We start from the raw sequence: 14,066 nt of genomic DNA, 5'->3' as shown, positions 1-14,066 counted from the left end.
GAGAGAGAGAGAGAGAGAGAGCACACTATGTACCAAGGGACCATGGTGTTCTGAAGATGTGCTGAACATGTATCCAGTGAACTCTGCTTCAGAGGCTGGTTTTACAGCAGTGTATGTGCACACACACACACACACACACACACACACACACACACACAGGCTGGGTTTACAGCAGTGTAGCTGAATATTTAATGCAGGGGCTATAGGAGAATGAGTTGAAATGCTGCTTTGTTTTGTGTTTGGAAGTTGTGTAGACCTACAATGGGTGGCAGGTGGCAAGATCTTCACTTTGTTTTCAATCTACATACAGGAATAACATTTGTGAATACAAATGTATTGATGGTACACAGTGTTTTTGGAATAAAACAAAAGGAAGGAATAGTAAAATGGTATTTATAATTCCTGACACACATGCACATGCACACACACACACACACACACACACACACACACACACGCACACAATACATATAATAAAGTCTAGTCTCACAATTGGACCTGATGTTGTAATGAACTGAAAATCTTCTATGGAAAAAAAAAGAATGAAATGAGTTCCTGTTACTCAGCCTGATTTGTTATTGTGCTTGCAGGTCTTCATTAAGGAGTAATCACTGACCGAGGCCCTCGTCATTAGCAACCGCAGCACAATAAGGAAGATGATCGAAACCATGGGTGAGTATTTACCCGCCTTACACCGCAGCCGATGTGTCCTCACACAATGCCTCCATCATATAACCACACTTACAATCAATCTGGCGCAGGGCTTCAATATTTTCATAACCATCGCTAATTGTTGTTTCTATTGTGCTCGGTTGCTCTTGGTGGTGAATAGACGTTTTGTGGTGATCAAATGGGTGGCGGAGAGGGTTGCGCTGAGATGAGTGTTGTGGCGTCCAAATGTCATTATCTGAGGCCTGAGAAGGGCCCTCGTTCACAATGGATGAAAGCACTGATGCAGAAGAGTAAGCTACTAGCTGCAATGAGGGGAACCCCCCCCCCCCCCAAAAAAAAAACAGTCCATTGAGACTCCACTGTTATTGGATTGTTTACAGCTCATGCCTCGAAAGAGAAGACTCTCTCGCTCTCTCTCTCTCTCTCTCTCTCTCTCTCTCTCATTCTACTCTCTCTCTCTCGCTCTCTCTATCTCTTTCTACTCTCTCTCTCTCTCTTTTTACTCTCTCTCTGTCTCTCTCTCTTTCTACTATCTCTTTCTCTCCCACTCTCTTTCTTCTTTCTCTCTCTCTTTTGCTCTCTATCTCTTTCTACTCTCTCTCTCTCTTTCCAAGTGTGAATCGCTTCAGAACTCACGAATGGACTATTAGGTTTTAGTCACGCTCCATGGTCAGAGATATCACCTCCTCCTCGCCCGAACAGCCCTCTTGCCCTCGCGCCCGTTAACATAGCCTCTCCACCCAATCACACACGCACGCACGCACGCAATCACAAGCAGGGACGGATTGTGTCCTGTTGATCATGACCAAGGACTTAGGTTTGCTCCACTCGTCCTTTCAGACACACACACACACAGACACACACACACACACACACACACACACGCACACGCACAGCCACAGACAACACACACACACACACACACACACACACACACACACACACACACACACACACAGAGGCCAAGCTAGAGTCATTGTTATTCTGAAAGGAGCATCCTTTTGGACTCTTTCTTCCTTTCAGGATTAAATCCATTTTTCCCCTTGCACTGTGGAGGAGGAATCTCTGACCTACATGGTCCTGCTCTCTCCTGAGCGCCGTTGGACATGTGTCAGACCCTGGTTAAGCCCTGGGTGGAAGGCAGTGTGGTTTAACCCTGCTCTCATCCTCTGTCCGTGAATCATACACACACACACAAACACACACACACACACACACACACACACAAACACACACACACGTGTGCCCCAGTGTGCATTTTCACCGTTGCCCGCCCGATCACACCGCTTGCAGGATTAGATTACTCCCCGGGTGGGAGCAGGTCACGGATCCCTGCCAGTGTACCTCTGCGGCCCTCAAACTAACAGACACAAGAGGAGGCCAAAACACAGGCCGTGTGTGTGTGTCTCTGTGTGTGTGTGTGTGTGTGTCTGTGTGTGTGTGTGTGTGTGTGTGTGTGTGTGTGTGTCTCTCTGTGTGTGTGTGTGTGTCTCTGTATGTGTGTGTGTGTGTGTGTGTGTGTGTGTGTGTGTGTGTGTCTGTGTGTGTGTGTGTGTGTGTGTGTGTGTGTGTCTCTCTGTGTGTGTGTGTGTGTGTGTCTGTGTGTATGTGTGTGTGTGTGTGTGTATTAGGGCTGGGCGATATGGAAAAAAACATATATCACGATATGGATTATTTTATATCACGATAGCGATATATATCACGATATGCCCTCTTGCTTTACTGGATAGGGGTGTACTTAAAAGTGTGATCCATCACGACCTGTACCACAATTACGCAGATTGTACTGAACGTTTCCATTGAATCTTTAAATAGTAAGATTAAAACAAAGTGCATGACATTTAGTCCAGTGCTTGTGACTTTTAGTGGTTCTTTAATGTAGGCCTACCTTCAGAAGATAAATCAAGTTTAATTTAATTAAAAAACTTTCTTTTCAATGTTTGTTCATATGCTATAGCAATAATGATGAGAAAAACATTTTCTTATATGGCCACGTATAAAAATAAGAAAATTAAGAAGTTGGCCATTACACATACGCCCCATTGACCGCTTCAGCCCGTTGGTGCAACAGTGAAGATGGTCCTGTAAACAAACGCAAGTAAACGATGGAGCTGCGTTTTATCTGGATAAAAAGCATATTAGCGTTTACATTTCCCAACCAATTTCATTTTTATCTTCAAGGGTTTATGATCTACGTGGAGTACCAAAAAAAACCTCCATGCTACTTAGAATCTAGATAGTTAAGCTATAAACGCCAAAGACATATACACATATGCTATGTCTATGATAATCGCTGCTAGATGCTCACTGTTCTTGTGCTCCCACAGCTCCTTCACTTTTGAAATACTGAAAAGAAATCTAAACTAACGAAATAGTGCATCTTAAACTACAACTATTTGACCATCATTGAGAAAAATGGAACAGAATCTGCTAATAAATGGCTACACTTGTATTATACTCGTATTATACGGCTCTCCAAAATGTTCAAAAAAGTTCCGTTGATTTGAATGGGCCACCCCAGCATTTGCACGTCTGTAATGTCTTGATTTTCACTGCTGCAATAAAGTAATGACGCTGTCATTAGCAATGGGTGTCGATGCCCAATTGTATAACAGCGGCTGTGGTAACAGTTACACCTTCCTGCAGCGCGTCCATTATTCATTTTTTTTTTAAACCAGAATTAAATTTCGCGGGCTCTCACCGTCAATCATGTCGCAAGCGTATGATGCAAAGCAGCGTAATGTAAAGCGGTGTCGTGTCGCAAAACCACGTTCTCTAAAATGTATCTTAATATTCTTTTTTTACAGTTGTATAAACTTAGAGTTTGCATAATAAGAAAAGCAAAATGTTATATTAGGATGTGAAATTATATTAAAATGTATATTAGCTGTAATAGTGAAAAAATAAGTTTATCACGATAGAAACGATAGAGGAGAAAGGTCACGATAGACACGTTTCTATCGTCCTCACGATATACATCGTCATATCGCCCAGCCCTAGTGTGTATACACTAACAGACACAAGAGAGGGTCAAAGCAGAGGTCCTGCCATATAATAACACTACTCCTTAATACGCTTCTCTAACGCTTACCGAGTGGGAAAATAATATGATTTTAGCAGGGCTAAATAGCTCCCCTGTCCGGCCTCAATAAACAGCAGCAGCAGCAGCAGCAGTGGGCAGCAGAGCCCCAGGTGGGCAGGTGCGGAGGCTGGAGAAAGGTAATCTGTTCAGACTGGCGGTGTCTGCACTCAAATGATGACCACTGGTGGTCTTTGGCTGTTCCGCCCGCTCTGGGGCTCTGGGCCCACACTTGGGGGAACTGCGTGTGTGTGTGTGTGTGTGTGTGTGTGTTTGTGTGTGTGTCTGTCTGTCTCTGTGTGTGTGTGTGTGTGTGGTGTGTGAAAGAGATAGTGTTGATGAGAGAAACAGGACTAGGGTTAGAGAGAGAGAGAGAGAGAGAGAGAGAGAGAGAGAGAGAGAGAGAGAGAGAGAGAGAGAGAGAGAGAGAGAGAGAGAGAGAGAGAGAGAGAGAGACATGTAGCTGGAGATGCACACATGTGGTTGTGTGCTTGTTGAAGAGAGAGAGAAATAAATATGTTTGTGTGTGTGTGGGTGAGAGAGGGAGTGTAGACCGAGACACACACATGTGGTGTTTGTGTGATTGTGTGTGTGTGTGTGTGTTTGTGTGATTGTGTGTGTGTGTGTGTGTGTGTGTCTGTGTGTCTGTGTGTGTGAGGGTGTCCATTGAAGAAAACAAACTGGGAATGATATGTGTTAGTTGAGACACATGAGAGCAGAAGGAAGAGGCATGGACCATAATATTGAGCTGTTGGACTTTAAATTCAGTACACTGTTCGATTGCTCCCAGCCATTTTCAAGCCAAATTCCTTCATGGTTATCTCCATAGGTATTGGTAGTAGACTTGTACTTACAGATGCAGATGGGGGGAGTTTATATACAGTACATTATGTAAACACATACTTCATATATACACATACATTATGAATATAAAGAATATGGTATATATATATATTGGTAAAAAATAAATAAAATAAAAAACTGAAAATAAAGGTATGGAAAGAGAGAGTGAAAAGAAAAGAAGAAGAGAGAGAGAGAAAGAGGAAGATTGAGTTGGTGAAAATGGGGGTAGAGATTTCATTACTGAGTGCAGTCATTTCACAGACCTCAGACGAGAGTTTGTGACAAAAGCCGGCAGGAGCTCACACAAGAAACTAGCAAACGGAAACTAAAATATATTCTATCAGAAGCTAAAGAAACAGCACCAGTAAAATATCTATCATCGTGTCACAAAGAAGAGAGACATCTTACCACCAGTGAGGCCGCCCCACTGCGTTCTAAAGAAAGGGAAGAAAGGAAGGAGTAAAAAAGAAAAGAAAAACACTTTCAGAGTTCAAAGTGACATATAATAATAACCCATGTTTTTATATTTTTTTGCCTTTATCTCCATTTCGTTCATGTTCATTCATTTGTTTTTTTTTATTCTTAATTTTTTTTTAGTTTCAATTACTTTTCACACAAATGTATGTTCCGTACACTGTTTTGGCAATATTGAACATACCACAGTCATGCCAATGAAAACATTGGATTGAGTTTTTTTTTAAATCAATTGAGAGGGATGGAGAGAGCGAGAGTAGGATTGAGTTCAGAGAGAAAGAGAGAGGGAGAGAGAGAGGGAGGGAGAGAGAGATGAGATAGGGAGGGAGGGAAGGAGAGAGAGAGAACAGGGATAGAAAGGGAGAGGGAGAGATCCAGTGCTCCTGTCACTAAACTATGTGACGGCTTGCAGATACCCAGCGTGCCTTGCAGGCGGTGGAGCGTCTCCAGGCCAGGCTGAAGGAGAGGGGGAGGTGCCCATGGAGGAGAAGCTGGGTTTGCTCAAGTCCGTCCTGACGAGCCCCCTCTTCCACCAGATCCTCGCCCTGCAGAAGTCCGTGCAGCACATCAAAGAACAGGTAAGACGGAGAGAAAGACACACAAGGGTCGCTAAAATGGGCTGACATGGTATCAACCTGCTGATAAAGCTGGGGCCGGCTCAAGGCCGTGCAGCACATCAAAGAACAGGTAAGACGGAGAGAAAGACACATAGGGCTCGCTAAAATGGGCCGACATGGTATCAAACTTGCTGGCTCAAGGCCGTGAAGCACCTCAAAGACGGAGAGAAAGACACATAGGGCTTGCTCAAATGGGCCGACATGGTATCAAACTTGCTGATAAAGCTGGGCCGGCTCAAGGCCGTGAAGCACCTCAAAGATCAGGTAAGACGGAGGAAAAAGAAACATAGGGCTCGTTGCAGAAGTCAAGATGGAGGCACACGAGCGATGTTCACTAAAATGGATCTACATAGTGCCAGACTTGTAGCTTTGGCAACAATTAGTCCATTCAGTTAGCCAATAACGCATCATATGATTTGATAGGAACCCCCTTGAATCTGTTTTCAGTGGTGAGGTAACTTCTTTTAGAAAATAGCACCGGAAGTCTCGAGAATATTTTACTAAAAATGAGTCTGTACCTCTGAGAGAGAGAGGCAAGAGAGAGAGATAGACCCCTTCAATCTTTTTTCAGAGATCAGTCAACCACTTTGAAAAATAGATTCAATTAATCAGTGGAATCCATGGCCATGACCTGGTTGGTAGTTGAAATACCAGGAAGGAGGAAGAATAAAAATCCACTGATATCAATCCTGAGCGCCCAGTCCACTACTGTTTGAAAAATAAATACCACTCTGAAAACCCGTCACTGGAAAGAGTTCACTTCACTGTTTAATTAAAGAAAGCTCAAAGGATTAAAGTGATCTAGAAAGACGAAAAAAAAAACAGTTGAGAGACTATGGGGCTTGTGTGAAAAGTATGGTTAAACTGAGGATATTTCTTTCAGAAGGATACAGATTAAGGACATTTAAAGTGTCAGAATACAGAAATGACCTATTTGTCTGCTACTGTAAGGTGGGTGGCCTTTCATAATACAGAGCATGAGAGGCATGAGAGTTATACCTCCACAATCTGTTCCTTAGAAGCGTGAGAAACAGAAGCATGACATCCTGAGTTATCCGGAATTAGCGCCTTCTAGAGTACAGGTGTAAAAAAGCATTAAAATCATTGGTTTGGTTCCCAAGGGAATACAGCCAAGGCATGAAGCCTGTATTAGAAGTGGCGTCGAATCAAAACATCTGCTAAATTAATACGCCGAGTACAAACGAGGCGTAATAACCTTGAGTTTGATACAACACTAAAGCCTATATGTTTCACGTCTTTCTTCCCTTTCATTTTTAAATATAGCAATGATTTAATTTCACTTTGCTACAGTGATTTCCCTATATGACCGAAGACACGTGCGGATAATGCACTTCCAACAGATTAACCTTTTCCCAGAAGGGAAAGATATTACATTTTCATTAATTATCAGAGGAGTGGTGATGTCTGTGAAGGCGCATTTATGAGAGGCTGCACAGCTTTGGCTGTGCCATGCAGTGAAGCAAGACCAGAATTGCATACTGCCAGAGCAAGAAAGTGACTCATTCTTCAGTTGGAGGGAGAGTGTGGAAAATAATAATGATAATAATGAGATGAAAAAGTTCTCGTGTGCTTCTGTTTCAATTTGGCTCAGGGTGATCAGCAATTAGATCTCTTCTGGATTTAGCTTTGTCCATGTTTTTTTTTTTTTTGTCCATGCCTTTCATTTTGTGGGCCCCCGGAATTCAGACTATTGTGGTTATATTGTGGTGTGTGTGTGTGTGTGTGTGTGTGTGCGGATTTCAGACTAGTGTTGTTATATTGAGTGTGTGTGCGTGTGTGTGTGAGTGCATGTGTGTGTCTGTGTGTGTGTGTGGAGTTCAGACTAGTGTTGTTATATTGAGTGTGTGTGCGTCTTTGTGTGTGTGTGTGCATGTGTGTGCATGTGTGTGTCTGTGTGTGTGTGTGTGTGTGGAGTTCAGACTAGTGTTGTTATATTGAGTGTGTGTGCGTCTTTGTGTGTGTGTGTGCATGTGTGTGCATGTGTGTGTCTGTGTGTGTGTGTGTGTGGAGTTCAGACTAGTGTTGTTATATTGTCCTCTTCTAAGTAGATCAGATGAGGGATTGCTTTTTTGAAATGGAAACAGCAGGCCAACCCAAGGTTTAATGAAATCATAAAGTCTGTGTGTGTGTGTGTGTGTGTGTGTGTGTGTGTGTGTGTGTGTGTGTGTGTGTGTGTGTGTGTGTGTGTGTGTGTGTGTGTGTGTGTGGATGTGTGGTTTTTGAAGTGTTAGTCAGACCGTCTGTTTGGGGGCGGACGGTGGGGGAGATGAGATATAGAATATAACTGCAGATTCAGGAGATTCCACGTGGGTTACTGAGGAAAGCATGCGATTTCGGACCGGACTGGGAGCGGCTCTGTCTGAGATGACTGAGATGGGGTCTGGGGGAGAGGGGCAGAATCAGCCCAGAATGAGATGGGGTCTGGGGTAGAGGGGCAGAATCGGCCCAGACTGAGATGGGGTCTGGGGGAGAGGGGCAGAATCAGCCCAGAATGAGATGGGGTCTGGGGGAGAGAGGGGCAGCATCAGCCCAGAATGAGATGGGGTCTGGGGGAGAGAGGGGCAGCATCAGCCCAGACTGAGATGGGGTCTGGGGGAGAGAGGGGCAGCATCAGCCCGGACTGAGATGGGGTCTGGGGGAGAGAGGGGCAGAATCAGCCCAGAATGAGATGGGGTCTGGGGGAGAGAGGGGCAGAATCGGCCCAGACTGAGATGGGGTCTGGGGGAGAGAGGGGCAGAATCGGCCCAGACTGAGATGGGGTCTGGGGGAGAGAGGGGCAGAATCGGCCCAGACTGAGATGGGGTCTGGGGGAGAGAGGGGCAGAATCGGCCCAGACTGAGATGGGGTCTGGGGGAGAGAGGGGCAGAATCGGCCCAGACTGAGATGGGGTCTGGGGGAGAGAGGGGCAGAATCGGCCCAGACTGAGATGGGGTCTGGGGGAGAGAGGGGCAGAATCGGCCCAGACTGAGATGGGGTCTGGAGGAGAGAGGGGCAGCATCAGCCCGGACTGAGATGGGGTCTGGGGGAGAGAGGGGCAGAATCAGCCCAGAATAAGATGGGGTCTGGGGGAGAGAGGGGCAGAATCGGCCCAGACTGAGATGGGGTCTGGGGGAGAGAGGGGCAGAATCGGCCCAGACTGAGATGGGGTCTGGGGGAGAGAGGGGCAGAATCGGCCCAGACTGAGATGGGGTCTGGGGGAGAGAGGGGCAGAATCGGCCCAGACTGAGATGGGGTCTGGGGGAGAGAGGGGCAGAATCGGCCCAGACTGAGATGGGGTCTGGGGTAGAGGGGCAGAATCGGCCCAGACTGAGATGGGGTCTGGGGGAGAGGGGCAGAATCGGCCCAGACAGAGATGGGGTCTGGGGGAGAGAGGCAGAATCGGCCCAGAATGAGATGGGGTCTGGGGGGGAGAGGGGCAGAATTGGCCCAGAATGAGATGGGGTCTGGGGGAGAGAGGCAGAATCGGCCCAGAATGAGATGGGGTCTGGGGTAGAGGGGCAGAATCAGCCCAGAATGAGATGGGGTCTGGGGGAGAGAGGGGCAGCATCAGCCCAGACTGAGATGGGGTCTGGGGTAGAGGGGCAGAATCAGCCCAGAATGAGATGGGGTCTGGGGGGGAGAGGGGCAGAATCGGCCCAGACTGAGATGGGGTCTGGGGGAGAGGGGTAGATCTGGCCCAGAATGAGATGGGGTCTGGGGTAGATCAAAGCGGGGGATGAAGGGCTGTGGAACGAGGGGCGAGCGGCGGAGGAATGTAAGCTATGTGGTGGGAGTCTGGGATACCAGAGGAATCTAGGTTCAGAGAAAAACACGCTGGCTTCTATTTTGTGTGTGCGAGTGGGTGTGTGTGTGTGTGTGTGTGTGTATGAGAGAGAGAGAGAGAGAGCGCGAGAGAGCGAGCGAGCGAGTGTGAGTGTGAGTGTGTGTGAGAGAGAGAAAAAGAGTGTGCGTATGTAGGTGTGTGTGAGTGTGTGTGTGAGTGTGTGAGTGTGTGTGTGTGTGTGTGTGTGCATGTGTGTGGGATGCTGACGCATGGTGTTCCTCCACCCATGGCACATTGCTTTCCCCCCTCAAGATCGTCGCTGCTCCCCATAACGTCGTTAATGGCTTGTATGGAATAATAAACTAGCCTCCTCGAGTCTCCATTCCTTGCTCTCAGGCAATTACATTGATAACGATGTTAAATGGAGCCTAGCTGCACTCATGAATATTATAAAGCAGAAAGTATCAAAGAGAATGGAGAGGGCAAAGATTACAGTGTAGGAAACACAGGAGGGGCAGAAGGGAGGAGGGTTTGGGGTTGGGGGGTTGGGGGGGGGAATCAAAACATTTGAGTTTGAAATGGCCTGACTAAAGAGAGGAGTGTGCTAACACCATAACTACATTCGCCAGCTCGTTTGTGTCAGTTTGGTCATTCAAGGCTTTGTCTCCGGCTTTTTTTTGTTTTGTTTACGTGGGTCGGCAGACCTGGTATTGTCCATGTCACCATGACAACAAACCCGTCTGACGTTCAGGGGAGGGGGGGAGGGGGGACAGGGGAAGAGATAGGGGGAGAGGGAGAGACAGACAGAGAGAGAGGGGGAAAGAGATGGAGAGAGAGAGAGAGAGAGGGAGGGAGGGAGGGAGGGAGGGACGGAGAGAGAGAGAGAGAGAGAGAGACACAGAGAACCAGAGACAGAGAGAAAGAGGGAAGGAGAGAGAGGGGGAGTGAGATGGAGAGAGAGAGAGAGAGAGAGAGGCAGGGAGTGGGGGAGGGAGGGAGGGAGAGAGAGAGGGAGGGAGGGAGGGAGGGAGGGAGAGAGAGGGTGAAGTGGGGCAGAAACAATTTCTTAAATGTGCAAGACCCAAACTGGAAGTTTAATCCTCTTAGCCGGTCGGCGTTAACAAAGCACATGTGACTGCGTGCAGAGCACCCAGAGGCTCATGGGAGTTCAGAGTTAACGCACAGGGCACACACACACACACACACACACACACACACACACACCTCACAGGGCTGCCTCTGACCAGTTGGATCGTCACAGAGCACCGACACTGACACGATTAACACTCTTACCTCACCCTCAACCCACGCACTCTTGCACACACATGATACCTGGACACCATCATTTAAACACACAGACACACAGTACACCCTGTACACACACACACACACACACACACACACATATATATTAGGATGTGAACATGCGAACTTGCAGACACACACACACACACACACACACACACACACACACACACATATATTACGATGTGAACATGCAAACTTGCAAGCACACACACACACACACACACACACACTAATGTAGAACTAACAGTGCTGCTGCACCTGTGGCAGGCCCCAGTTATTCACTTGAAATGAAGTGAGTTTAATATCATCTTATCTCATTTCTCACAAAGGCACAGGGTCTAGACCGTCACAGTGAGGGCGAAACAAATATGACGGGAGAGAGAGAGAGAGAGAGAGAGAGAGAGCGGCTGAGAGGCTGAGGAACATCAGCTCAGAGCCATTATCTTTAAACACACACACACACACACACACACACACACACACACACACACACACACACACACACACACACACACACACACACACACACATATATTCAGCTCAGAGCCATTATCTTTAAAGGATTAGGCTAATCAGTGTTGGATAACAAGCCATCGCACCTCAACTCCACTCCAGCAAGCAGGCCAGATTACACTGGTTTGCTTTGCTATGAGTTCAGTGGCAAAATCATGGTGTGTGTGAGTGTGTGTGTGTGTGTGTGTGTGTGTCGGGGCGGATATTTGAACAAGGAGTGTTATTACTGAAATCAGTCCTGTCGAACGTATACTTTACACGAGTTTAGAGTTTATACAAACATATGCTCATACTCATGCTAGGAGCCTCAGTGGAACATGAGAGGAGTTTGAAGTTTTGAAAAAAAGAAGGAAAAAAAACCTTCTGAATAGCTCTTCCTTGGCGCGAATACTAGGGCAATGAATTGTGGCCACTTCATTCTGGTCACTGATCATTTGCTAAATGACTCACTTTGTGCTGCGGAGACAATTGGACCTTTTATGAGTGACCACTGACAAGAGGAGAGTTAACGCACAGGGCGCACACACACACACACACACACACACACACACACACACACACACACACACACACACACAGAGACAATTGGACCTTTTATGAGTGACCACTGACAAGAGGTCGAGTGGATAATTGCAGAATGTATTTCTTTCGGGGGGAACTGTCCCTTTATTCTGCCTAAACCCTGCTCTCTGTCAGGAGTCACGGTACGGGGTAGGTTAGGGTGGTGTGGAGTAGAGTAGGGGGGTGTGGAGTAGAGTAGGGCGGTGTGGGGTAGGTTAGGGTGGTGTGGGGTAGGTTAGGGTGGTGTGGAGTAAAGTAGGGAGGTGCGGGGTAGGTTAGGGTGGTGTGGAGTAGAGTAGGGCGGTACGGGGTAGGTTAGGGTGGTGTGGAGTAAAGTAGGGAGGTGCGGGGTAGGTTAGGGTGGTGTGGGGTAGGTTAGGGTGGTGTGGGGTAGGTTAGGGTGGTGTGGGGTTAGGCAGGGTGGTGTGGGGTAGGGTAGGGTGGGGGTGTGGGGTAGGGTAGGGTAGTGTGGGGTGGGGTAGGGTAGGGTGGTGTGGGGTAGGGTAGGGTGGGGGTGTGGGGTAGGTTAGGGTGGTGTGGGGTAGGGTAGGGTGGTGTGTGGTAGGGTGGGGGTGTGGGGTAGGGTAGGGTAGTGTGGGGTGGGGTAGGGTAGGGTGGTGTGGGGTAGGGTAGGGTGGGGGTGTGGGGTAGGTTAGGGTGGTGTGGGGTAGGGTAGGGTGGGGGTGTGGGGTAGGGTAGGGTGGTGTGGAGTAGGGTAGGGTGGGGGTGTGGGGTAGGGTAGGGTGGTGTGGGGTAGGGTAGGGTGGTGTGGGGTAGGTTAGGGTGGTGTGTGGTTGGTTAGGGTGGTGTGGGGTAGGTTAGGGTGGTGTGGAGTAGAGTAGGGGGGTGTGGGGTAGGGTGGGGGTGTGGATGGAGTGAAAATATGTAAGGTATGCTTTTCTGAATCTGGGATACCAGTGGAATGTAGACTCTGAAAAATGCAGACAGTGTGTGTGTGACTGTGTGTGTGCGTGTGTGTGTGTGTGTGTGTGTGTGTGTGTGTGTGTGTGTGTGTGTGTGTGTGTGTGTGTGTGTGTGTGTGAGACACACAGCAACAAAAGAGGGCAGCTGGCACATTGAACTCCTCCACAGGTCTTTTTGAGTTTCCCTGATAATGTGGCTGTAGTTCCTAAACACTGATAATGGCTTGTGTTGGGTGAACAATACCCCCCCCCCCCCCAGAGGTCTCTGCTTGACGTTAAACAGCCCTGAGGTGATTGTGTGTGTGTGTGTGTGTGTGTGTGTGTCTGTGTGTGTGTGTGTGTGAGTGTGTGTGTGAGTGTCTGTGTGTGTGTGTGTGTGTGTGTGTGTGTGTGTGTGTGTGTGTGTGTGTGTGTGTGTGAGAGTGTGTGTGTGTGTGTCTGTGTGTGAGTGTCTGTGTGTGTGTGTGTGTGTGTGTGTGTGTGTGTGTGTGTGACTAACCGCTCACATTCTCTGCATTCCCTCCTGTGGCAGCAGCAGGCGATTGGACTCCCGGCCCTCAACTCCGACTTCAGCGAGACCTATGGCTTGGCCCAGCCGAATGGCGGCCATTTTGGACAGGACGGCTCCCAGGTTAATGGGAAACCCTCCCATGATGAATTTGAGCACATCATTCGCTCCATGGCTCAGGTACAAACCAAATCAAACTGTATTTGAACGGCGCATTTCATACCAGGAGGTAACACACACACACACACACACACACACACACACACACACACACACACACACACACACACACACACACACACACACACACACCTCTAAGAGTTAACCAGTTGGATCATCACAGAGGAAATGGCGTACTAACCACACTTGTACAGGGATTATTTAGTGAGCAAAAGCATGATATGCAATGCTATAAGTTCAACACGGTCTCAGACCTCATTTTTCTAGCTACTTATGACTCAAATCTGTGATGGTTTTGGCCTGTAAACTATATTCCCTTTATCTTAAATGTCAAATAACTGCCATTCCCTTCACTCGTGTCACCTTTAATGTCCTTCATCCTCAGTGTGGCTTTCCTGTAAATGACCTAACCTGCTCTCCTCCTCCTCACCTGTTCTCTGATCTGATTGGGCAGTACCTGTACCTGTCTGCTTTGCACTGGTTATCTCTACCTGTTCAGGACCTGACCTCACCACTCTTGTGTTGTCTTGTCTTGTGGTGTGTTGTCTTGTGGTGTGTTTTCTTGTTTGTTGGTATGTTGTGTCGTCATGTGGCGTGTGCTGTG

At 47.7% G+C, this 14,066-nt stretch overlaps 1 protein-coding gene across 1 annotated transcript in view; it reads left to right on the top strand.

Moving 5' to 3' along the window:
• The window catches only part of LOC308382209 (multiple PDZ domain protein-like), a 92,082-nt gene that overhangs the window by 1,888 nt on the left and 76,128 nt on the right, over positions 1 to 14,066 (top strand). Inside the window, 4 exon segments of the mRNA XM_080859901.1 lie at positions 591 to 672; positions 5,481 to 5,531; positions 5,534 to 5,646; positions 13,307 to 13,462. Coding sequence (XP_080716027.1) covers positions 657 to 672; positions 5,481 to 5,531; positions 5,534 to 5,646; positions 13,307 to 13,462 — 336 coding nt within the window. The 5' untranslated portion in view covers positions 591 to 656.

Source organism: Sprattus sprattus, assembly GCF_963457725.1.
Source record: "Sprattus sprattus genome assembly, chromosome: 21".
NCBI lineage: Eukaryota > Metazoa > Chordata > Actinopteri > Clupeiformes > Clupeidae > Sprattus > Sprattus sprattus.
Note: the sequence above shows the minus strand (reverse complement) of the source record. Positions and strands in the feature narration are given on the sequence as shown.